Source organism: Fundulus heteroclitus, chromosome 8 (genome assembly GCF_011125445.2).
Source record: "Fundulus heteroclitus isolate FHET01 chromosome 8, MU-UCD_Fhet_4.1, whole genome shotgun sequence".
NCBI lineage: Eukaryota > Metazoa > Chordata > Actinopteri > Cyprinodontiformes > Fundulidae > Fundulus > Fundulus heteroclitus.
Window position 1 is genome coordinate 31,741,226 of NC_046368.1, and position 25,566 is coordinate 31,766,791.

General features: G+C 41.2%; 1 protein-coding gene across 2 annotated transcripts; it reads left to right on the plus strand.

Annotated features, from left to right (window-relative positions):
- Window positions 1–4,095: 4,095 nt before the first annotated feature.
- pargl (poly (ADP-ribose) glycohydrolase, like) lies at window positions 4,096–22,022 on the plus strand. 2 transcript variants are annotated; one of them, XM_036140602.1, is made up of 16 exons: window positions 4,096–4,141; window positions 4,223–4,308; window positions 5,957–6,276; window positions 7,953–8,093; window positions 10,861–10,953; window positions 11,038–11,109; window positions 11,199–11,285; window positions 11,975–12,135; window positions 12,248–12,327; window positions 12,408–12,480; window positions 17,213–17,288; window positions 17,425–17,572; window positions 18,872–18,950; window positions 19,058–19,166; window positions 19,369–19,468; window positions 21,735–22,022. In XM_036140602.1, the coding sequence occupies exons 3-16, from the start codon at window positions 5,959–5,961 to the stop codon at window positions 21,998–22,000; spliced, it is 1,803 nt and encodes a 600-aa protein (XP_035996495.1). In that variant the 5' UTR covers window positions 4,096–4,141; window positions 4,223–4,308; window positions 5,957–5,958; the 3' UTR covers window positions 22,001–22,022. The 2 variants fall into 2 exon arrangements, with proteins under 2 accessions (XP_035996495.1, XP_035996494.1); XM_036140601.1 differs by lacking the exon at window positions 4,096–4,141 and having other exon boundaries at window positions 4,168–4,308.
- The last annotated feature ends 3,544 nt before the right edge of the window (window positions 22,023–25,566 follow it).

Here is a 25,566-nt window from a genome sequence, read left to right on the forward strand (position 1 = left end):
ACGGGATCTGGTTATGGTAGGGCACAGCCATTACCAGATCCTGTATAGTGATTCTATATTAAATGCAGTTTATTGATGCAGTTTTTGGAAGTAGTAGAATCTGTCTTAAAAATGTTTTATTTCCCATTATAGTAATTAAGTAATCAAGTTATGAAGATATTTGACTTAAACAATCTGCAATGAAAGTTTAGAAGGGTTTTTAAATAATTGGTGTTTGCAAAAAAAAAAAAAAAAAAAAGCTTGGAAATGTTTTAAAAGTTGTTCTCCATCTGTAATAATAATGAGGATGTTGTATGATTCTTTTAATTTTAACTTAGAATAGTTTGAACGTTTAGTTGTTACTCATCCAACTGTTTAGGTAACCAGAAGCTACATCACATTTACCTGGCAGGTCCTTTGTTGGTGTTGGAATTCCTAACATGTTGAGTACCACTAGGATAAATCTTAGGATCCATTTGATTTCAGTTTAACATGCATCCTCTGGGTTCCATATTCTGTATTCTATATTAGCAACCTAGCTATTAAAATCCCACATGAAATGAAAAAAAAAAAAACAATAACATGCACATGCATTTTAATCCAGGGAACTCGATCCCAGTCAGAACTTTCTTAAAAGGCGTTCAGTATGTGAAATATTAAATAGTGAATTGTCTCTGGACATAGTAGTTCGAGGTTATGCTGCAGCTTGCTCCTGCAGAGGTTTGAGGTGACTCAAGAGATGGACAAGACATGCACAAGAGGACAGTGGCTTTGCTACAAGCAATCAATAAAAGAAAATCTAGATTTATGCAACGTTTGCAGAACAATGGGGTGAAGCAAGAGCTTTCCCTGTCTTCTTGTTCTCTGTAATAATTGCATTTGGGATCTGCTAGTTCCATACTCAGAAGTTTTCCATTAAGCCATACCCACTGTAGAAAAGTTTTTGTTTGCTTTCAAGGCTTTACACAGGATTACTTGAGTCTTTTCAATACGGTACCATGAGGACTCTTTGATTTATCCACAAACAGCGTTTACATCTTTCTCAGATTACAGTTTGTCAACAACAGGCGTTGCACATTTCCTGTTGCTGTTCCAGGTCTTTAAAACTGTATTTTACTGGCAATCAACTATAAATATCAATACCATAGGAACATACTGTAAAGTTGTATCTCGGACACACATGTATATATTGTATGTCCCAGACATATGTTGAAACCATTTTATTCCAAAATGTTGTTAAGAGTTGTTAGATTTTCTTTATTAATCCTTTTGTGCATAGGTTGTGTATCAAATTAATAGGTATTCACTGACCAAAGCTGACACTTAAAGTAAATGAATGTAAAATGTGCCCAACACCCCTTTTAAATGAAGTTAATATCTTATGAAATACACAGGAGATCTTGTGGAAAACCTGACTTTACTGCATGATCTGGCTCACTGCTGCCATCCTCTGTTGAAAAGGTAAACTACAGCAAACAAAGTGTAATTTTTGTTTTAAATCGAATCAGAATCAGCTTTATTGACCATGTTTCTCTGCATAATCAAATAATCTGACTTTGGTTTCAGCAGACATTTGGTGTAAATACATAATAAACAGAAAATCTAAGAGAACATATTAACTGCAATTCAGTTTGGTATTTGAGACCCCGTTTTTCACATCTCCATGATCCATGGTGAACCATGGCTTTTTTAAATCCAAGAAACTAAACATATCTGGATGTCATTTTTCAACGATTAAAAAAAAAAAAAAAAAAAAAAGTGTGATTATAAAATAAGCAGATGCAGGTAACTTCTGGGATAAATTCACTTACTTCAATTTCACAACTTTTCTTCTTCTCGTATAAGGTGGAGGTCAACACTTCAACATTGTGACACCAAATTTCTAACCTGCCCTCAAAACTATGCTGCATTTCCAAAAGTATTTACTTATCTTGGCTAACCTTACACATTCTTACACATTCTTAATCCATTGGGTTTGATATGATGCCGGCCCACCATTTGCAGCTATAACTGGCCCACCACCGCTCGGAAGACATTTCTCCAGGTTTATGGGATTCTTTGAACATTATTCCAGGAGAGCATTTCTGTGGTCAGACACTGATGTTGAACAAGGAGGCCTGGCTCAATGTACACACCAAACTTGCTAATCTATGATTAGCACTTTCACTTTATCCGAATACTACCAGTTTTCTAAGTTTTCCATGGAATATTTGGTAATGAGGGAATTTAGTAATAGTACATGTGGCACAGGTGGCATCCTATCAAGATATCATTTTGGATTTTACTGAGCACATGAGAATGACCAATTGCTTCATAGATATTTGTAAAAGCAGTCCTCATGTCTAAGTGCTGCATTTTATATACCTGTGACAATGGAGTTGATTGGAACACTTGAATTTAATAATTTGTGTGAACAAATACTTTTGGCAACTTTGCGTACCTAGAAGACATGCATTCAGACCTCAGTCCTCTGTCCTGCTCTTTTTAATACAGTTCAATGCAGAGTATTGTGTCAAAAGATAGATTTGTTGGATTGTGTATATAAGAAAGACTGATTGAAGTTTATTATTTTTCTGCTTAACATAGCTGTAAAAGAACAAAGGAACTGGTTCCTCAACAATAAAAACTAGAGTGACCAAATGTCCAACCAGTGCAGAGTAAGCTGCAAACTAAAGCAGGAAAAGGATGCCTGAGCTCAAGGACGTCAAAGAAATACACGAACAGCTTGAGACTCTTCTTGGGGTTTAGAGAATTATTCTACTGCTAATATGCAGTTGTTAAAATAGTCCATTAAACCATCCTGGGGTTCCATAAGTGCCAAAAATATGTACACGTGTCTTGTAACATGTTCATGTAACTATGTAAAGTGTGTATCTAACGTGCTTATGTGATGGAAGCTGTATATGTATATGTGATGGGTTTATGTGTATATGTGAGATGCATATGTTGTGTCCATATATGTGAGCAAGTGCTTTGTGTCTTGGTTAGGTATCATGTGCATATCATGAGTTGTTTACCTTGTCCTCGTGTTATGTTGTTTGACCATGTTATTTAAGCATGTTAGATACACACCTTACATAGACACATGAACATGTAACAAGACACATTAACTTATTTTTAGCACAAATGGAACCCCATACAGACTTCATTCAGGACAGTAGGCCCACACTCACCAGCTGTTTAGAAATACAGACATACTGTGTATTTTCTTTCTCCTAACAAATGTACAACACCATTAAAAACATAGGTGGGTAAAGGACTGGAGATGTCTGTAGCAGGATTTTTTTTTTTTTTTTTTTTAAAAAGCAATGTTTTTAAAAACTACAATGAAGAAACAAAATGCAGGGTTTGCTTTGTGTTTATCTGAGTTGATGACATCACAGCCAAACCAATAGAAAACCTAATTGCACATGGCTGTTGAGAGCAGCTCAAACACCAGTCCTTCAACTTTATGATATTCAAAGCAAAGCGAGGAGAACAGGTCTGTTGTATTAGTTCGCTGGGGATATGATTAACATGTAAGGACAAATATGACAAAATGAACTATAGTATTTTATTAACACAAACTACACATGCCAGTGCTAGCCTAGACCTGCTGCTAATTGTGCCGCATTCTACAGAAACATGGCTAACGGATGTCAGTCCTCTGAATGCTAGCTGCAGGCTTTGTGTTGAGTCAGATTATCTTTTCAGACAAACGGCATAGCTATGTACGTTTTAATCACAACAGTAAAATTATTCATACAATAATAAATACATTATTTTCCCTATATGGAATTAATAATCTAATATTTTTGGTCGTTTCAATTTCATAGGGTTTTTCAAAGATAAAGTGGGTTTATTTCTTGTATGGTTATACAGTTGGTCTTATTTTATTATATAAGTTGTTGGCGTAGTTCCTGGTTAAAACATGACTCTTGGAAATAGGTGAACACTCATTATTCTATGTGACAGGGCTTTGGTTTTACTGGAACGCCTCGCTAACAGCTTCAGGTTTAGCTGTCGTCAAATTATCAGGAGAGGAGCGTTTCATCCATATTATGTCTACATTATGGTTTCTTCTCTGCCAACAGACTGCGGGAAGGAACGAAAACTACAAGCAGAGGTGAAGAGCTGAAGAGTGCGCCCCGCCCCGCCCCGCGGCTCATCTCCAGGGAAACCGGTTAGTGCGCAGCCGCAGTTGCTCTCAGCTCGCTTTCGTTTTCGCTTCAGCCCCAAAGTAAACTCAACTCTCTGTGTATAGCTGGTCCTGGGTTCATGTCGATGAAACACGGAGTTTAACAGAATTACGGGACATTTAAACACCTCCAACGCACTCTCTGGTGAAAGGTGAGTTTTGCAGAGGAATGTGTTTTTAGGTTAAATATGGATAGGCTAATGCCAACGACTACATGCGTTTTTGTAGTTTTGCTTTCTGGTTAATGGTCCAACGTGCAGCTAAAGAGTTTACCTTCCAATGTGTTACTTTATTAGTTCACTTGAGTCCAAATTATTCACTTCAGCAGTTGTCTCAGACTGTTTTCAATCCGCCCACATTTTTTTATTTATTTAAACGATACACCTGGTAATAATATTTGTATGGTTAAACATTCAGTTTGAACATGCTGGATGTGTACTTCTCTTAAATCTCTATAGTCCAACAGCTGAGAGGGATTGGTAATGAAATGGAAGAGTTCTGCTCTATGGACTTACATATGTTAGAAGAAATTAGTAGTTCTGCAGAAAGCCTGTAGTCGTAGAGCGTAAATGACGTTGTGATCAGTGAGATGTCCTACCTGAAAGAAATGTACCATTAGTGAAGCCCATGACTGAGAAAATCCAAACCAGTGATCAGTTGTCATGTCATTATCCATACATTATCCAGCAATTAAACTTTACACCGTTTATAGCAAAATGCTAAATGTATAAACCAGGGAATCATCATTCAGATACATTGCCCCAGGATTACCAACTATAGCTTTAAGTTTCTGAAAGTTGCAACAAGATTATTCTAAGTAAATAAATGGAATTAACATGTGGAATTAAAATAGTATGGGGCCCCTCGTGGTTATTCTTGTCTAGTTATATAATTGGTCTTTTTGTTAAGATAATAAATATTTTCCTTTTTAAGTGCCATCATAAAGAGATTTTATTGATACTCAATACAATGTGGGGCAACGTGGCACAGAGGTTAGGGAGTTTGTCTTGCAATTAGCGGGTTGCCGGTTCAATCCCCCGCACTGACTGTCTCTGTCGTTGTGTCCTTGTGCAAGACATGTCACCCGCATTGCCTGCTGGCGGTGGTCAGAGGGCCCGGTGGCGCTGGTGCATGTCAGCCTCGCCTCTGTCAGTGTGCCCCAGAGCAGCTGTAGCTACTAGCATAGCTCACCACCGTCAGGGTGTGAATGGGTGAATGACTAAACTGTAGTGTGAAGCGCTTTGGAGGTTGTCAAGACTAGTTAAAGTGCTATACAAGTACAAGCCATTTACCAATTTACAAACAAATACAAGAACAGTGAAAACATTGGACCCTGTTTGACTTGCTGTTAAAAAACCCAACAAAAATAAAAGATTTTTAGCTTGGTTAAAAACACGAATAGTAAAACTTGTCAGACTCACGATGATAATCTCGGAACAGATTTCAGACCTCCGATCAAGGAACGCCGTAGAACTGTTTCGGTTTCTAGTCCGGGAAGCGGTTTGTGATGAGTGGACAGTTACCCGATATCAGTGTTTTTGTGCATGCAAAGTCTGGGGCAACACTTTTACTAACATACATTTGTATGCGGACAAATTTATTAAGAAACTACCAATTAGAGATAGTAGTTAACAGCAAAATACTGCTGCTATTGCTCTGTTAAATACACGCATCCAAGCTGGAACCAAAACTTCCCAGGAATTAGCTGAGTTGAAAGATCAGAACTCCTGAGGACAAATGAGAAGCTCCATCAAACTTACACTGACTGCCCTCGTGATCGCCTTCTTCTGTCGCCTGCAGACATGGAGAGGAAAAACAATCGCAATGACAGCTCTCAGATGAAAGATCTCATCCAGTTTGACAACCCTGAAAACAAGGAAAAGGAAAAGCCCAGAGAGGAAAACCAAGAGAACGGCAAAGGCAGCTCCCCTGAACCAGCCGCGTCTGGTAGCTGCTGCGCCAAGGATGCATGCGAGGCGAGCAAAAGCGAGCCGGTGAGGACACGCAACGGTGACGTCGGCTCGTCGTGCTGTCGGCTGGATGAGCTGAAGAAACTCCCACAGTGCGACATCAGGCTGGGAACACTGAGCTTCACCAAGTCCCACATCATCCTCATAGATGTAAGTCGGGTTTTTTTCTTCTTCTGAACAGGCAGCAAGTCAGGCCTCTTTATATAAAGTCATGACTCATTGGAAAAATATCCAAACTACAAGAGAAGAGTTGTTTATTTTTTCCTTATAAGATTTTTTTTTTAAATTGAAGACATATTTGCTTTCAATAAAAATACGCAAACATAAAAATCCTACCTCGGGAAAGAGAAATAGCTAAGTAGAAATAAATACACAGTCCATAATAGAAAGTAAGAACACATAAATCCTGTGTCAAAGAAAGGCAGCAAACTTAACCGTCCAGGACCTACCCTGTCACCACGCAGCAGATCCTTCTTTATTATCTTTATTAGATTATTGCAGTCCAGTGGTGCATGTTGTAGAAAGATGCTCAGCTTTAAGAAAAGAAAACTTTCCAAGCTCTCTACACAGGCTGGAAAAGCCAGAAATGTCCAGGTCTGGATGTGTTTGTGTACAGAAAATAAGCGTATGGAGAAATATTTTCATTTCCGTGTCTAATTGCCGAAATGGTCTCCTTTCTTCCATTCTTCCTTCTTTGTGTGCTGCCATTCTCCTTTCCTCCCTCCTCTCTTCTCTTGTATCCTTCTGTCTTTCCTCCTCTTTGTTCTTTCTCTCGCTCTTACTTTCCCTCCCTGTTTCCTTGCCTCTGCCATTCCTTCCTTGTTCCCTGTCCTCTTCCCTTATCACTGTCCTACTTCTATTTCTTTCTGTTGGTTTCTTTCTGTCCTACCTCCCTTCCCTCTGCCTCCCTTCCTTATGCCCTCCCTTCCTTATTTTACATTGCCTTTCCTTCTCTTCATTCTTCTTTCCTTCTGACATTTCTTCTGCCCTTCCTGTCTTTTGCCCCCCCCCTCTGTTTCCTACCCACATCTGCCCTTCGTTCTTTGTTTCCTTCCTTCCTCTCTTCCGTGTTGTTACTTCATTATTTTCTAAACCCTTTCTTCACTTTGTTTATTTCCATCTCATATTTTTTTTGTCCTTCCTTCCTTCCTTCCTTCCTTCCTTCCTTCCTCTCCCTTAAAAGTATCGGCCTAACTTAGTGTTTTATATTTTAAAATGATCAGAATGGACAGGGAAATCTGTAAAGCGGAGTCTGGATAATTTTTAATTGAAAAATGTGTAGAAGCCCTGGCTTTCTGCATGGGCCTTTCTATGCATTTGACACAATTTCATCAACAGCTAAACCAGGTTGCTAGGCACGTTTTACACACAATTAAAAAATAAGTTTATTTTTATAATTATTCAGGCATGCTCCATGTACCGTCCGAGCCACTGATATGGAAGTTACCTCGGTGCTACTCAGACTATATAACCGTGACCTGAGGATGACATTAGATAATCTCATGCTGCGCTGTGCAGATGCTCTGTCTGAACTGATGAAGATTGACTTACTTCCTCGTTCTGAATCATAATGCACATATCGGGCACTGTTCTTTTGAATAATGTTTATTTTAATTTTTTTAAATATTTTTTTGTTGTTCTTAAATGTTTAAATGGTCTTGCCTCGCCCTGCCTCACCCAGGTCAGTAGACCAGTTTCTCCTGGATGCACCGAGGACTCAGCATCTTTTAATGTGTCTTCTTCTTGTAGTTGGCTTGGTGTTGCTCAATAATTAATTACAGAGCAATCTTCTTGAAAAAGTAATATCTCTTCTGCTTGTTTTTCAGGTGAATGCTTTTAGCCATGGTGGGAGGGTCCTTCCGCAGGAAGGGAGAGACCTGTGGCACAGTAACTTTGTCAAGATGCCGTGTTCACAATACAGCTTGTCACCGAAACCAGATGTCCAACTGGGTCCATTGAAATTCAAGGTGAAGAATTAATTAGGTCACTTCTACATAGTTTAATATACTGTCTTTCAGTCTTTTTTCTTTATTACTGGTGTTTCACAGGCCACCCTGATGTTTTATGAGCTGCTGAGAAGGGGTTAGGAGATGTTATGTACCGCAGGTAAACCTGTCCATTTAGAACAGAGTAGGATTTACATCAGGAAGAGATCAGACGAGGGCCTCAATGATGTCGTTGGCCCCTGTGTGAGCATGTGTTGATTATTGAAACACGTTGCTCATTTAATTTCTTTTTGGGATCAATAATTATTGAAATCTGAATTGAATCACCATCCTCTGTATTACAAATGTATTTCCAGGGTAAACATCTTCTTGTACAAATAAAAAATATTTGCTGACATTCAGCAAAGAACAAAAATTACAAATCGAAAGGTAAAGCAGGTAAAACATCAAATCAAACACTGCGAAAACAAGTAGAATTTTCTTGAAATGAGTGTATTTGTCCTTGATTTGATTGGAGTGATTGTTTTGACCACAAAAATATGATAATTATATATACTGTACTTTAAATAAGATGATGGAAATGAGTTGTTGCATTTTGTATGTACTCTGTGCACACAAAAAGACAATAAAGTTTGTCTAAGTCTAAGTGCAAAATTCATATTCCAATGGCAGATAATCTTATTTACGTGCTCAAATCTAGGAAAAATACACTAATTTCAAGAAAATGTGACTTACTTTTAGCTCCTGCTTTGCAGTGAAGGTCCTGATAGTGAACAAATATCCAGCAGTTCCTGAAATGAAACAGAGAAGATTACATTTAAACACCTTCATGTTTCTCTCTTTATATAGAACTCAAAGGGTATGCTACATGTTTTCTAGCTTTTACAAACTCTTTCATCAACTCACATCGCCTTTTACAAAACATCCTGTGCACCAACTTTAATTGTGAAAGTTAGTACACTGCAAAAACGGATCTAAAAACAAGTGAAATGTTCTTAAAGTTAGTCTATTGGTCCTCGATTTGAGCCAGTAAATAAGATTATCTGCCAATGGAATGAGTATCTTTACCCCTAAAATAAGATAATTAGACATTCTGCACTTGAAATAAGATGATGGAGATGAATTGTTCCTATTTTAAGAGGAAAAATCTTATTCTATTGGCAAATAGTCTTATTTACCTGCTCAAATCAAGGACAAATACACTTATTTTAGGAAAATGTAACTTGTTTTTAGTTCTGTTTTTACAGTGTAGGTTCTAGTGCACATGGGAAGGTTTGACTTGCAGTAGTTTTAAGTGCCAGAAATTGGCTTGAATATTTTAAACTGATATTTATTTGACTGATGTCAGCTGCAGGTAAGTTACTGACTGCTCATAACTACAACACATAACCCCACTTCCACAAATTGTCTCTAATCTCTAGGGGTGGGCGATATGAAGAAAATCTAATATCATGATATCTTTGGGCTATATCACGATACACGATATATATCACAATATTTTCAAATAACCTTGAAAAACAAATGTTTTTAGCCACATTGTGCCTAAAGTTGCATTGGCATATCTCTTAAAAAACAGAACATCCCAGCGGCCAAAAAGAACACCAAGGAAAAATCTGACACAAAATAAACCTGAAATAAAAGGTGTTCTTTTGTGCTTAAAACATATAAATCTGTATAATAAAAATGTGACAATCCCAAAAACGAAAGATTGTATAGTGACTATAAAATCAACTGACCAGTCGCAGCTACATATTCAGAGCTTCTCAAAAATATTTCCGTTGCTCTTTAGGTGCTGGGAAATTGTAAACAAACTTTTTTTTCTGTCATATGGGATTTAGCAGAAGAAGACGTAGTTTCAACAGTTTAAATTAAAGTTTCCTTCGGTGTGTGTGTGTGTGTGTGTGTGTGGTGGGGGGTGGGGGTCGACACGCAGAGTTTACAGGAGTCTTCATTTTGCACTGGATGACGTTTTAGGTGGAACAAATTTGTGCTACTGCTACCTTTTGTGGCAATGGTGTTACGGCATGTTTAGCAAATTACCGCATTTTGTTTGACGTCCTTTTTGTGAAATTCAAACCCTGGCCTGAAACGCTGTCGCCATAGATCTCGCTGTCGCACACGGGTTAGTTGTTGTGTTTGTGCGCCAGAGCGCTTTCTGGCTTGGAGGACGAGCGAGTGATGCGTTCACAGCATGTTGGAAAAACTGAACTCACAGTGAATGAAATACAGCGGCTCAATCTTGCCATGAAAATTTACACCATCACACGGAGGAAAACTCGAGATACATCGATTATATTCGATATATCGCCCACCCATAATCTCTAACCCGAAGTCAGTCGAGGCGGATGACTGTTCACGCTGGTTCTGGTTCTGCTGGAGATTTTTCCTTCCCATTAAAGGGGAGTTTTCCTCTCCACTGTCATTTCATGCTTGTTTAGTATGAGGGATTGCTGTAAAGCCATCAACAATGCAGACGACTCTCCCTGTGGCTCCTTCAGGAGGAGTGAATGCTGCTTGTCAAGACTTGATGCAATCTACTGGGATTCCTTAGAGAGGAAACTTTTTAACCAATCCGTCTGATTTGATTGAATTTGACATTGTAAAGCGCATTGAGATGACTTGTTGTGAGTTGGCGCTATGTAAATAAAATGTAATTGAATTGCTGCCTGACTTAGGTTTAAAAAAGGGAAAAAAATTGGAATATTTGCTTAATTCAGTCCTCCAATTTGCAGATTGTTGTGAAACAAAGCAGATGTTTTAATATGTTTATATGTGAATAATGTTGCAGACTGGATCCGGCCCTGTGCCGAGGTGGAATCTGATCTCCAAGCAGCTTAGTGCTCTGGCCGCTAAGAAAGCAGCAAAGGTGGAGGAGGTGGAGGTAAGTTAGGGCCATTACTGTCTGTAGTTCTCAGCCTAAGGTGTTCGACCCAACTCATGCTTCAAATCAGTTTTCTTCCATCAGGAAGCTATCCTCAACTACAACCCCAAGTATAGAGGAGAGTGGTCATTCGATGCACTAGCCAATTGTTTGAAGGTCAGTGGTCACCTTTTAAACTGACCTGATGAGTTTTGTGAGCGTTTAAACCCCTTGGTGATGAGAAATGCATTATGTTTTCTTCCTAGATGAACCCAAGTTTCCAAAATCACTTTGAAAAGCTTTTTCCGAAGATTGCTGCTTTGGCCTTGAAGCTGCCTGAACAAGTCAAGAAGGTACCACTGGAAGCTACTTTACGTGATTCATTAGCAAGGATCAAAGCATGAAATCGACAGAGACTCCAGTCTGAGGCTTAAGACTAAAGTCTCACTTCAGATTGGAATCGGACTCGTTTTTCCTTTTTCGAGCAGAGACTCAACCTAGACTTGTGGTCTGAGACTTTAGTTTCATTGAACAATCATTGTCTCATATAAAAGAGCTTAAAGCAAGTCTGCAAGTTTAGGTCATTGTCCCCTTTCATTGTAATATTGCACATAGTGCAAATGATTTAATGTAATATAATGTTTATCATCCATACATGCCGAAAAAAAAGGCCATTTGTATTCAGTGCTACCACTGGCATTTAAGCAAGAAGCCCCCTGGTTGTTTAACAGACATGCTAAAGAGGTCACAATTAGCCAGATAACACGCTGACTGACCTGGAGAGAAGTCCTGCAACATTTTAGGGACTAATGAAAGCAAGACCTTTCTGTTTCAGACCTAGGGCCGTCTCACTCATCTGCATTTTAAGCGATAATCTGTTCCGACGCTGTAAGGCAGCCAGACCCACTGCAGTGTCTGCCTTAGCTGCCTGTATAGGAGAAATTAAAATCAGTGCAGGGTCATTGTGATCACAAGATTCATTGTATGATTAATGTGACTGGATAATGGGTGTAAGTGTGATGATGCGTTTCTGTGGGTTCAGGGCATCCCGCTGCTTCAGCGCCACCGTCCTGCCTCCATCACTCTGTCCCAGGAACAGATTTCATGTCTGCTCGCTAATGCTTTCTACTGCACCTTCCCTCACCGCAACACCACCAGTTCCAACGCAGAATACCACAACTACCCGTCCATAAACTTCAGCAGGTCAGCAAAACCAGGTTTCCTTTGTCCTGCACATCTTGTTTTTTTTTTGTTTTTTTTTTTTTTTAAAAGCCATACTGATTGTTTTTTTATTTTATCTTTGTCCTGATCACAGACTGTTTGGAAACTGGTCAGAGCGGAAGAACCAGAAGTTCATGGCCCTCCTGCAGTACTTTAACGTGGTGACAGATGAGAGTGAGTGCATAGCCGGGGCCTTGTGTTTGTGAGATATATCACAGGAAGCTTGTAACTATCTGCTGGTGAATTCTCTGCAGAATCTAAACCGGACGGACTGGTGACGTTTGAGAGGCGTTGCCTCAGTGACGCAGACGTACCTAACTGGGAAAGGTGATGCCTTATTTAAAACACATTTGAACTTTCTTACGATGAAAACCACCGTTATTACACAACAAATTATTTAGACACACCGCAACTTTTTTTTAACAGCATTTGATCCAGTTGGGAGATTCACAGGCTTTCATAAAGACCAAATGCTGCTTATAAGAGTCAGTATTTAGCTTTGATCTTTCTAAATAACTTCGATAAATCTCTGTAGTGTTCTGGAAAGCACCTGGCTGATGGTGACCCATTGTTGTCATATTGATGTCTCTGGTTGATCACAGTTTGTTGACTGCTGTTTACCTTAAAAAAATGGCGTAAGATGCCGGTATGCCCTCTGCCGGCAGTGGTGAGCAGGCTCTGCACTGGTGGAGCACTCCTCAGTAAGGCTATGTTCACACTGCAGGCCCTAATGCTCAATTCCGATTTTTTTGTGAAATCTGATTTTTTTTTTTTTTTTTTTAAAAAGAAAGTGAAAGAACATAAATAAATAAATAAATTATAAGCTTACTGTATATAAGTGAACATTTAATACCTGGGACCCAGCACCTGTGGGAGTTTGTGAGAGTGCTCTAGTTTAGGTGAAAATTATCCAGAAGGAAATAGCTTGATAGTGGTTGTGGAGAACCAAAGGCCCGCCTTCCCCGAGCACAGAGGCAGGAGTCAGGGGACCCATAATCCCGGACTCCCAAAGGGGTCCCTAAAGCAGGGCGCCCAGGAGGGGCCGACACAGGATATCTGCCCGACCCCCGCCCCGCCCCTGGACCAGACGCCCCCCGGACCGGGCCCCCCAAAGAGGGCGGGCCAACACGACCCGTACGAGCCACCCAGCCAGAGCCCACCTCACCCCTTAAATACCTAATAAACCCCCTCCCTCCCCCACCTTACCCTAGCCACCCCTGCCCCCTGCCCCCCGCCCCTCCTGGGGGGAGCGGAGGCGTCAGCCCCAGACCTGGCAAGCCGCTGACTACCCATTGCAGCCCTCCGCCAAGACCCCGGACACAGTGGCCCGCACCTCCTCCAGGCCCCAGACTCCTTGCCGCCATCGGAGAACGGGGGTGTGCAGAAGACCCCGATCCTCCCTACGCCCGCTCAGATGTTGTGTTGTTGCATGTTGTTCTCAAGTGCGTTTAAAAACTGGGAGCGCCGAAGGGGGTGCATGGCACAGCCCACCCCCCCTCCGTAAGGAAGCTGGTGACAGCGCACCCCCTCCGGGCAACTGCCCAGAACCCTCAATGTCTAAGTGGGAGAGGAGGTGAAGGGAGCCGTCCGAGGTGAGGCTCACACAACATAAGCCCCCCCCCCAGACATCTTCGCCCCACCCCCCCATACCATGGCCTACATGAGTGTGCGTTGTGAAAATGTTTGGAGTGAAAGTGTCTAAGATGCATGATAAAATTGGGGAGAGGGGCGTCACCAGAAAGTAGCAACCTCCAGTAACGCCCTCTCCCCAAGGACCTACATGTGTGGCGGTGTGATGGAGCAGGCAGAGGGAGGAGTCCGGGGATGGGGAGCAAATGACTGGGAAGCTATCCCAGGGAGCCAGCTCCCCTACTGACTCCAATAGGCACCCCCGCTCCCCGAAAGCCCCACCCAGAGAAGGGGGCCTCGCCAGCGGCACCACCGTAGCCCGGGGGCCAGGGAGAGGCCGCAGGGCCCACCAGCCAACCACCCACCAGGACCAACACCTCAACCCCCCCCAGCCCACCCACCAAGCCTACTGGCTTTACCCTCCCCAAAAAAAAAAAAAAAAAGAAATCTGATTTTTTGCCGTGTCCGTTCACATTTCCAAATATATGCAACTTGTATGTGATTTCCTGTGTGAACTGAATTCATTCAACCCGCATGTCCCGCATGTGCAGTCGAGAACGCAATGACGTCACACGTAGCAAGCGTCCTCAGTGTTTGCAGAAGTAAACATTGATTATAATGCTGGCGCGGATTTTGCGGTCATTAATTTATTTTCTAACCGGAGCTTTCCCTCCACTGACTGCTCTTCTCATTGTAGTCCGCTACGGGTGTCGTCTTTCTTCCCCGCTTCTGCATTGCAGGATGCAGAATAGTGACGTTTGTCGAGTATCGGTGACGTACAGGTCGGATAAATGCGACCCGGCCGTACAGACACAGGTCGCATTTTAAAAGATCAGATACGTATCGGATTCAGGACCACATATCCAAGTGGTCTGGGTCGCATTTGAAAAAATCCGGTCTGTGTTGTTCAGACTGTCATAATAAGATCAAATACAGGTCGCATATGGGCAAAAAAAATCGGAATTGGTCACTTCAGGCTGCAGTGCGAACGTAGCCTAAGAGACAGTCCCGGTGCTTCTTGGACACTTTGCTGGCCCCAAAACCTCCTACTCTTACGCTTTCAGCTGCAACTATCATACCAGGGGGTTCCTGCATGTAAAGTGTTGCTGGCTGCACTGTTTCTTTAGGTCGACGATGATTTCAAGCTCCTCCTTCCCTCTTGTTGCATTCAATCTACTAATTAGACAGAGAAGGCTTTGCAGAGGACTCTTTCACAGCTCCGCCCTGTGCTGACCCCGTTCTAGACTGAGAAGAAGTTAGCTCATCACTTTGAATTCCTGGGAAAAATACAGGAAGATTTTTTTCTTTGTGTTATTAAAGGTGCATAGTGCAAGTTTTGCAAGTTAAACATCGGCACCTTTCTAGAATAAGGGAAAAGTCATTGGTTGCCAGTTTTTTGTTGTTGTTGTTGCCTTAATCAAGTTAATAACTTATTTCTGTATTATTTTGTGTGTTCGCTGAAAAACCTTTTAAAAAATGACTTAGGCTATTTTTTTTACGAATGTGACGATATTATTTATTTTCTTTCCCATACATGACCTTATGATTGCCCGATGTGTAAAATGACTTATCCTATTGACCTCAGTTGCCTCTAAAGGCTGGATTAGTCAGACGATGGGAGAGTGATTCGAGCCGAATCCTCTGGGCGGGCGCGTGGGTGTGATGCGCTGCGCTGCTCTCGTTCATCTGGCTACTTTGTCGAGTCTCTGACATAATCGATGAATTAGCAAGAGAACACGGGCTAACTTCAATATGTATAACTTCTGTACCTGAGAAGACATTACGCCTCTTCTCCCATGTACGTGCACAACACTGGTGTAATTTCAACTTGTCACCAGAGGGGGCAGACGTCTGCAAAAATCCTGGAACTCACACTATGCTCCTTTAAGTAAAGTTTTTCGTCTGATGAACCCTTTCCAATCAACCAACATACATCTGCTCCTTCTGCAAGTTTGTGTAAAAGCAACGAGAAACCTTAAAATCTAAAGCTTTCAAATTTGTAAAACATTTATATGTCATTGCCAAACGTGACACACGTGTTACAAGTGTTGCTTCCTAGTTTCTGCTGTGACAGTTAAGGCTCTCTGGTTTAAAGTGTAGGAAACTAGTTGGGATTCTGTTTAACTAAAATTAACTGCTGATGAAGACCTATGGGAGACCAATGCTGAAATGATAATAAGCAGAAAAGAGTGAATTTAAACACAAGTCAGCTTTAAGTTGACACGTAGAGGGGATGTGTTACATGGTGATTCAATATGTTAAATCAATAATAGAATTTAAAATTCTCCTTCTAACGTATAAAGCCCTTAATAATCAAGCTCCATCATATATCAGAGCTCTGATTACCCCGTATGTTCCTAACAGAGCACTTCGCTCTCAGACTGCAGGTCTGCTGGTGGTTCCTAGAGTCTCTAAAAGTAGAATGGGAGGCAGATCCTTTAGCTATCAGGCTCCTCTCCTGTGGAACCAACTCCCAGTTTTGGTCCGTGAGGCAGACACCCTGTCTACTTTTAAGACTAATCTTAAAACCTTCCTTTTTGACAAAGCTTCTAGTTAGAGTGGCTCATGTTACCCTGAGTTATCTCTGTAGTTATGCTGCTATAGGCTTAGGCTACTGGAGGACATCAGGGTCTATTTTTCTCACTCTACTGAGTTCTACTGTTCTCCAGTTCTGCATTGCTTGTCGTCATTTCAGCTTTTAACTTTTTTATTCTCTCTTTTTTCTTCATAATAGGTACACCTGGTCTGGCGTTCTGTTAACTGTGACCTCATCCAGAGAAGACGGCTCACCCCCTACTACCATCTAATGTAGAACAGATTACTAGATCAATGTGTGCTTCTGTGCTTTTTTGTCTCTCTTGTTGTGTCTCTGCTCTGTCTGCTGTAACCCCAGTCGGTTGAGGCAGATGACCGTTCATACTGAGCCCGGTTCTGCCGGAGGTTTTCCTTCCCGTTAATGGGGAGTTTTTCTTCCCACTGTCGCTTCATGCTTGCTCAGTATGAGGGATTGCTGCAAAGCCATGGACAATGCAGACGACTCTCCCTGTGGCTCTACGGTTCCCCAGGAGTGAATGCTGCTTGTCGGGACTTTGATGCAATCAACTGGTTCCCTTATATAGGACATTTTTGACCAATCTGTATAATATGATTGAACTTGACTTTGTAAAGTGTCTTGAGATGACATGTTTCATGAATTGGCACTATATAAATAAAATTGAATTGAATTGAATAAATGTGCATGTAAATTGTGTAATCCAGGAAGCACATGTAAAAATATCAAACTGGCATAAGAAGAAGAAAAGACTTAAAGGCAGCCGTGTTGTTCATGTCTTTACGTCGAGTCCAAGAGCAGAAGCAGGATGTTTAGCGAAGGATGTTTAGCGTGGTGTGTGCTGTCCAGCCCTCTGAATGAACCTGTGTTTTCTTGTAGGTGCAAAGACACTCTGCAAAAGCTGCACGTTACGTCACAGGGCAGTATCGAGGAGGAAGGTACGGGGATGCTTCAGGTGAGAGGGGGCCCACAGTTGAGGTGACCCACAGCCGTCTCCGTCCAGAGCCGATTGGGTGACTGGTGGTGTGTGTGTGTGTGTGTGTGTGTGTGTGTGTGTGTGTGTGTGTGTGTGTGTGTGTGTGCGTACGCAGGTGGACTTTGCTGCCAGCTGGATAGGCGGGGGTGTCCTGGACTCCGGTCTGGTTCAGGAAGAGATCCTGTTCCTCATGAACCCAGAGCTGATCGTCTCTCGTCTCTTTACAGAGAGACTTGACGACAAAGAGTGCCTCATCATTACAGGTTGAAATGAAATGAAATGACTAATGTATTATCTTACAATGTCAGACATTAGCAGTTTTCTAAGTGTTGGAAGTCTTCAAAGAATACCAACTATTTTCTTTGAATGACAGGAAGTGGGAAACAACATTTGTGAAACTAAAAGAAAAAAAGTAGGAATGATAAATCTCTCCTCTGTCTTTGTTAAAGCAAAGCTAAAAAAGTAATCAAATGAGTTTAGGATGTAAATCATGCAGTATTTATACTCCTCAACAATAGTTTTACATTACGTCCACACGTTTCTGTGTGTTTTGTTGAAAGCGTATGTGATCGATCTACCCAAGGTTGTTCACAACTGTAGTGTAGGGGAGGAAAATATAATATAGTTTCCACATTTATTGACAAATGAAAATGTGATGGCCATTTTTATCCAGCCCCCTTTACTCTGATGGGTCTAAAATAAAATTCTGTTCAACCAAATGGCTTTATAATGACCTAATCAGTAAATTTAATCTACCACACTCTTGCCATGGATGTTTTAAAGGAATATAGGTCTGGACTTTGACTGGGCCTTTTCATCACATGCTTTGGCCTAAACCATTCAATCGCAGCCCTGGCAGGTTGTCGTCCTGCTGTAGGATGCATCTCTGCCTCAGTTTTATGTTCTTGGAAGCCTCTAGCACGTTTTCCTCCAGGATTACCGTGTATTTAGCTGCTTCCTTCTCCCTGCTAAAGCATAACATCCCCACAGCATGATGCCGCCGCCGCCATGTCTCATGGTGGAGGCGTGTTCGTAGGTGTTCATGATGCTGAATACAGATGCATGCCACACTTTTCAGATTTGTAATGGATAATAAATTGTAAAACACTTTTTGTTGGTTTGTCACATTAAATTATAAATAAAATACATCAAGGTTTTTGGCTGTAAGGCTACAGAATGCAAAACAGTTTGAGCTATTTATTAAAAAGACACTGTAAAAAAATTTGATTAATTTATTATATAAAATGGCACACGTACATAATATCCTCACCTCACATAAATAAAGGTAAAGTTAATAGTATATTATAAAGCCAAAGTGTTTTGTTGCATATTTCCTTCCCGCAAACATATTTTGTTCCATAAACTAAAGGACCCACTGCAGGAAATAAACTCCACTGGTTCCTGAACGGTCCCAGTATTCCCAGAGCTGCTGTTGATTTGCCGAAAACCTGAAAATTCCCAAGCCCCTGTTCTGAAACCCACATTTGCAGACGTCTCATCAGTCCTTTGGCGCGTCAGACCTGAATTGTGTCATCTTGTGTTTCGTCGTGTCTCTTCCTCAGGTGCGCAGCAGTACAGCTGTTACTCTGGTTTTAGCGACAGCTTCAAGTGGGTGGGCCCTTACGACGATCACCTCCAAAGGTGTGAACAGGACCTGCGTCTGTTTAAAGCCAAAAACCAGAATGTTTTTTTTGTTGTTTTTTTTAAATCTGTTCTTGTTGTCTGACTTCCTCAAACTATTTTGGCAGGGATGAGTGGCGTCGGCTGAAGCGGCAGATTCTGGCCATCGACGCGCTACACTTCAAACATCAAAGGGAGCAGTACAGCATGGCCAGTGTTAGACGGGAACTGAACAAGGTAAGGCTAGCCTGCCCTGTGTTTGCCGCTCATCCCACAGCATCTCGGTTGCTCGGTTGAATGCACAGCAGGGTTTTAGACTTTCATCCCATTGAAACATTCAGGATGGTCCCACTAAGACCAAACCTGAGCAGATGTGTTGCAGATGTCGTCTTAGTTGAATAGTTTTTATATTTCAAGCTCTTTGTGTGTGTTTACGAAGGCTTACTGTGGGTTTAGAGGCCACTACAGAGACAAAGAGCCAGACATCGCTACAGGAAAGTGGGGCTGTGGAGCCTTCAAGGGAGACAAACAACTGAAAGGTAAACTTTGTAGGAAACCTTTGTGGGATCTGTAGTTTTTGACTTGGGTCTTTATTACAGCTCCATGAAAAAGTATTCAGGCTTTGAACTCTTGCACATTTTACACATTAAAACCCTAAACTCCCGTGTGTTTTATTGGGATCTTATTGGATGTTTCATAATTAGGAAGTAGAATAAAACTAACATATAAATATATCGTGCGTTTGTATTCAGCCTCCTTTACTCAAGTAGCTCTAATTACAATCCAGTGCAACCAACCAATTATTATTATTATTATTATTATTATTATTATTATTATTATTATTTTATATATCTGCCTCGTTATATTTGCATAATGCATGAGGAAAAATAAAATCAGCAGCGCAAGAGTCTCTTCCGATCATCCGGCCCTTACCGCAGGCTACTGCAGCCCATTGGTTATCATCCCTGACAGTCTAAAGGGCTAGGCCAATCATAAAGCAGAAAAACACCTTCACGCTCCATGTGGAACTTTGTGCAGCGCTGTTCACAGTAGTAATGGATAAGAAACGCAAGGGAGGCGCAGAGAAACTCCACGAAAAAAAGAAACGAGTTCTTCAAACGGACGCTGCGAAATGTCAAATTGACTGACATGTTTCCAACAGCAGGCCCTTCATCTGCTCCGGTGTCTGATGTAAAATATGGTGGTGGTGGTGGTTGTAGTCAGTGACGTGCGGTAGGGTTCATAGCTGGTGAGGCACTGACGTCATCAGAGTCAGATTTACAAATATATACACTCTACAGAGTAGACTCGTTGCAAAGTGCTGAAGGAGACTGATTGAGCCAAATAAATTCACCAAGATACATGGAAAAAATATTGGTTCTTTGATGAAAAAAAATGTGTCATTTGATTGGTAACAGTTTGAGTTATGATAGATTCCTGCATTTGTAACACATTCTAAAACTATAACCCACATTACGCACATTTTATCACAAAAACAAAACATGAATAAGTATCGCTGTCTTACCTCTACTTATAATTTAAGTCCCTGTGGCGCTCTTTCTGAACAAAAATATCATCATTTTCCGGTAAAAGTTCTCTTTATCTTCTTCAGTTTTAAAAGTCTCTCAGTCTAAGTGGAGCTCACTGCCAGGGAGGAAAGCCTTCCTTGATCAGTCCTGTTCCAGCTGTATGTTTAGAGTCTTTTTAGTGCTTTACTTGATTAGCAAAACTCGCTAATAATACATACATAACTTGCTGTTACTCTACAGTTTTGGGATCAGAAGCGGTGCTCCTTGAGCGCCCCCTGCCTAGAGGCCAAGGAACTGCCGGCCTCACCTACAACCAGTTCTTTGGCTTTTATGATCGCCCAGCAGCACACGAAAACACATAGTTTAATGACCAAAACACAATTCGTAATCCACATATATTGATTTGTGGAAAATCAGTTCATAACTGTTTGAACAATTGAATTTATGATCTAGAGACAGGAAAATGCATTCACAGAATGGAAGTCAGCGCAGTTAACATGGGATTGCGCAATCTCAGGGGAGGCCAAGCTCGCTGCGGCCTCACCGGCTTCGCTATGAAGCGCCACCAAGGATTTACATGAAAAATAGCGAAAAGTCTGCGATTTTAAAGAAAATATGATCAAAAATTAGGAAATTAGATAAATAAAATACTTATTACAAATGACTGAGTAAATCAAAATTTAAATTATGTTATTACATATTTTCTTTCTTTCCATGATGACAAGTGAGGCCTTTCTCTGGTTCATTTTGTCATTGGCATCCTTTTTTACACCGAGTGCACATTAGTCCAATGTTACCCTACAGTATCTGGAAGACTGAATAGATCTGATGAGCAACTTACAATAACTTCTTATAATGATGTAACGTGATAATATGTGTGATTGACCGTGACACCTCTCTTTCTCTCTCTCTCTCTGATCTAAGAATCGTTGCTGTGCTGTGGTGGAGTTTACATTTTACAGTGTTAATAAATTAAGATTTTGGAAGTATTTTAAGTGTCCACTCTCACTAATCCAAAATGCCAGGGCCGATTTTTTTTGTCCCAGTCCACCCCTGCTGGGTACCATAGTGTGTGTCAACCTAACAACAGCTAGCGTTTGTTCTATATATATATATATATATATATATATATATATATATATATATATATATATATATATATATATATATATATGGCCACTATATAGACCTGGCCACTGAACACACAGAGGAAGTGATGCCGAAACAGGTTCTGTGTCATACAAACAATTTCTTGATGTCGTCTGTTCGTGTGCAGCTGTGATCCAGCTGATGGCAGCAGCAAAGGCCAGGAGAGGTTTGGCCTTCTTCACATTTGGAGACGAGGATCTGAGCAGAGATCTGCAACACATCTACCACCTGCTCGTCACACAGAACATGACAGTTGGTGAGACAAAAATCTTCGTTGAAGTAGCGATCACCACCGGTAAGGGGCCTGACCTGAGGGCCCGTCTTCTTCTAGTAGCACAGGGCCTACTAAAAGAAGACAGGCCCTCAGGCTCCCCTCAGGAACTCTGTGTCTAGTGGATTGATCATAAAAATTCAACCAAGTGCCCCACTGGAGGTCACTCTGTAGGGCTCTGGCAGAACCCATCCTGTTCCTCTTTGCACAAAGGAGCAGGTACTGCCTGTCTCCTGGTATTTCTTGGTACCTTGCTGGAAGACCCAGCAAGCCTTCTGGGAATAGCCCCTATTGATGTACCCTCCTGGTGGGTCCAGGTATCACCGCATAGTACCAGTAGTGACTCTGACCCTGTTTAAATGCTACCTTATGAAATGCAGTATAAAAACACGATGTGGCCTTCCCCTGCAGAACTATTCCTGGGCTCCATCCGAATACCCTTAATAATAGCCCCCTGCTCCTGCTCCTTGGCCTTTCATGGGGTCAACAGTAAGAACTGTAATGTGGAGAGGAAAGGAGCATCAGACTGCTGTGCTGAATTCAGACAGCCTTTAACTTTGACATCATTACGTGATGGAAACGCACATGGATGGTGTGAGTCAGATGCAGAACTACAGCTTTCCGAAAATGAACTACAGAGTGCGCACTTTCTCCTCTCTGGACATCTTTCTTGATTTCCATGCGTCATGTCACGCAAAGAATTGTGGGATACCTAAAGGGTTCTTAGAGCTGTTAAGGGATGTCATGGAGTTCCTAGGCAAAGCTAGCTGCTGGAGGGAAGCACACAGGCTCCTTTTACTACGTCCTTTCTTACAGACTGCACTATTCAGACAGAACTTATAATGGCGACCGCTGACGCAGAGTCTGCTCTGTAAGGGTGTTCAGACTGAGTTCTAGTTTTGGGCTCATCTCTTTGCCTCCTGGACCTGTTGTTAATTTCATTAAGACTAGAACAGCCAACACTGATTAACAACCTCCACTACTACTGACCTGACCAGATCAATACTCTACAAGTTTACCTGACCTGGCATTGGATTAGAAATAGTTAATATTACATTTTTACATTCTGTGATTTTAACCATTTAAAGGCCAGTACGTTTACTAGCTGTCTCTTTACTGATAGACACAAGGACACACACAAGGTTTCTTTACAAACACACCTTTATCAATTACCCATAGCGACACACACATTACTTCAATAGCAAGGCCTCATTTGGAGAAAACGGTAATAAGTCTGACATTTCCAAGCATCCTTTGAAGGGAGAGGTGTCGCCATCTGGTGGACCAAACTAAAACTAAAAACTTGATGCCTAGTTGTTAAAGATGAAATCTTTACAAATGAGAATGCGTTTTATGTGGGGATAAAAATTGCATTTTGGTCTGTTTTCGCTGAAACATTTTCGTCATGAGGAACAGATGTTGTTTTTGTGTTGCTCAATCATTTTAGGCTAATTTGCAGAACCCAGACAACAATTAAATCTAAAACCGTATCATCTGACACATTTAAGATGTATTGATTTTACACATCCAGTATGGTTCAAAACCCAACAACATGGCGAAAGATAGCTGTGAGCTTTAACTAGACTAACTATGCTACTGTCTTGACCATTCATTTGTGACTGGACCAGGTAGGAGAGAGCAGGAATAGACAGTGGAAGGATGGAGGAAGATGAAAAGTGGGAAAAATACTTTTATTCTGATCTCAAAACGAAAAGAAAAAAAAAACTATAAAAGCGCAGATGATGTGATTTTCTTTATGATGAAGTCTGTGTGCTGATTCAAGTTTATTATAGTCAGTTTTATAATCAACCTCCTAACACGTTGTCTTGTTTAAAGCAGTCCCAGGCTTCAGCTTCAGGCTACTCACTTATAAGTTGGATCAAATTAGTTTCTCCCTCTGAAAACATGCAGCCAAGACAAGTGAGGTTTCATTACACAAGCCCTGTTAAAGCCACACTGATTATGTCTAAAAGCCTGCAGCATGGTTCGGTTATGAATATAAAAGAATGCGAATCAAGAGGCAGTGGTTCAAAAAGCATCAATCAGTAATTATCTGTAGAGTGAACTAAAAACTGGGGAGGGGGACACACCAAACGCCTAAAACATGTCAGCTGTGAAAGAGATCAAGGGACAACACTCATTCACACCCCTTCGTATTTTCCACATTTTCTTACATTACAGACGTATTCTAAAACTGATCTGAGTACAGCTTTCTTTAGTGTATCAGTGTTCCACTCAACAGTCGGACGTTTTTTCAGCTTAATACATTTCCGCTGATTATCAAGAAGGTGACACAAACAAAGGCCAGATATGCTCCATATGTTTCTCTTGTGCCCAAGTCTGACCTCTTATTGGCGTAATGGCAAAGATCAACATTTTAAATTACAGGTCTAGGAGGCCCACAATGTGCCTCCTAGATGATTAGTCTAGAGCATAATGGCAGTATAGGAAGGAAAAGACTACAGTGGCTTAAAATTGCTGTCACCATTGTGAAGAGAGTTGTATGAAGCCACTGGAAAGGACAACACCACCCTACCTACACCGACTGATGTACTACTGTGTGTGAGACCGCCGCATATGAACAAATGAGCCACAAAGTAAATGGACAGTTGGAGAAGGTTGAAAGTGTGTGTGAACCATTATTAACTTAGTCTCGAATCTCATCTGGGTTATGGAGGCACAAAAGTTGGGGGGTTCGTCCTGTAACTGTCATGTTGCCGGTTCGATCTACTGCTCACACCGTCTCTGTCGTTGTGTCCTTGGGGAAGACACTTCACCCTCATTTCCTGCTGGTGGCGCTGATGTATGTCAGCCTCGCCTCTGTCAGTCTGCCCCAGGGCAGCTGTGGCTACTAACATAGCTCACCACCGTCAGGGTGTAGTGTAAAGTGCTTTGCACTCATTGGACTAATTAAAGCCATATACAAGTACAAGTCATTTATCATAAATGACCCATAAATAAGTTGTAGAGTGTCCTATAGTTGTGTTTTTTTTGGATTGGGTGATTTTAAGAAAAACAAAAATATTCTAACCCTTTAGTATATGTCTCTTTTCAATGTGTAAACTATTTTCTGATGAAATTTGTTGCTGTTTGGTTTACTCTGCCCATCATTTGTAATTCTGAAGGCTTTGATAAATACAAATGTGAAGAAGAAAAAAACACTAATCAGTAATATAAAAATTATCTCTGGTCAAGTTCCCCAAGTTGGAACACTGGAAATTAGTCAGATTCTGAATTGAATCATCTAGTTTTATTTTCATGTGACCCATAAATCTTAAGTGATTTCTCTAACTGAGAACTTAGGGTATGAACTTCAAGCTCCTAATATTAAACATTTAATTTACTGCTTTCTAAAAGCGATTGCATTTCCTGTCTGCCTCTTTCAGGCCAACTGTACGAACATCTGGAAGATTACTGTGGTCAACGTCGAAGAGGAAGTTCACATGAGGGTCTGTTTGACTTCCTCAGAGGGACCATCAGACACATCCAGAGTCTGCTCTGAGCAACTCTGTTCTGTTTGCACGAAACTCTGGAGAAATAACTGTATAATAAAGATGAAGGAGAAAGCAAATAATATTCCTAGATAAGCGTTTTGCACATGTTTTTACTCCGGGGCAGTGATTGGGAACAGCCAATGGGAATCAGGGCATTAAGCCAGAAGAATGATTAACCAAGGCTTCAAATTTCA

Coding starts and splice junctions, on each gene's coding strand:
- pargl (XM_036140602.1), top strand. CDS start 5,959: ATGGAGAGGAAAAACAATCGCAATGACAGCTCTCAGATGAAAGATCTC. Junction 6,277..7,952: donor CCCACATCATCCTCATAGAT/GTAAGTCGGGTT, acceptor CTTGTTTTTCAG/GTGAATGCTTTTAGCCATGG. Junction 17,289..17,424: donor AAGGTACGGGGATGCTTCAG/GTGAGAGGGGGC, acceptor GTGCGTACGCAG/GTGGACTTTGCTGCCAGCTG.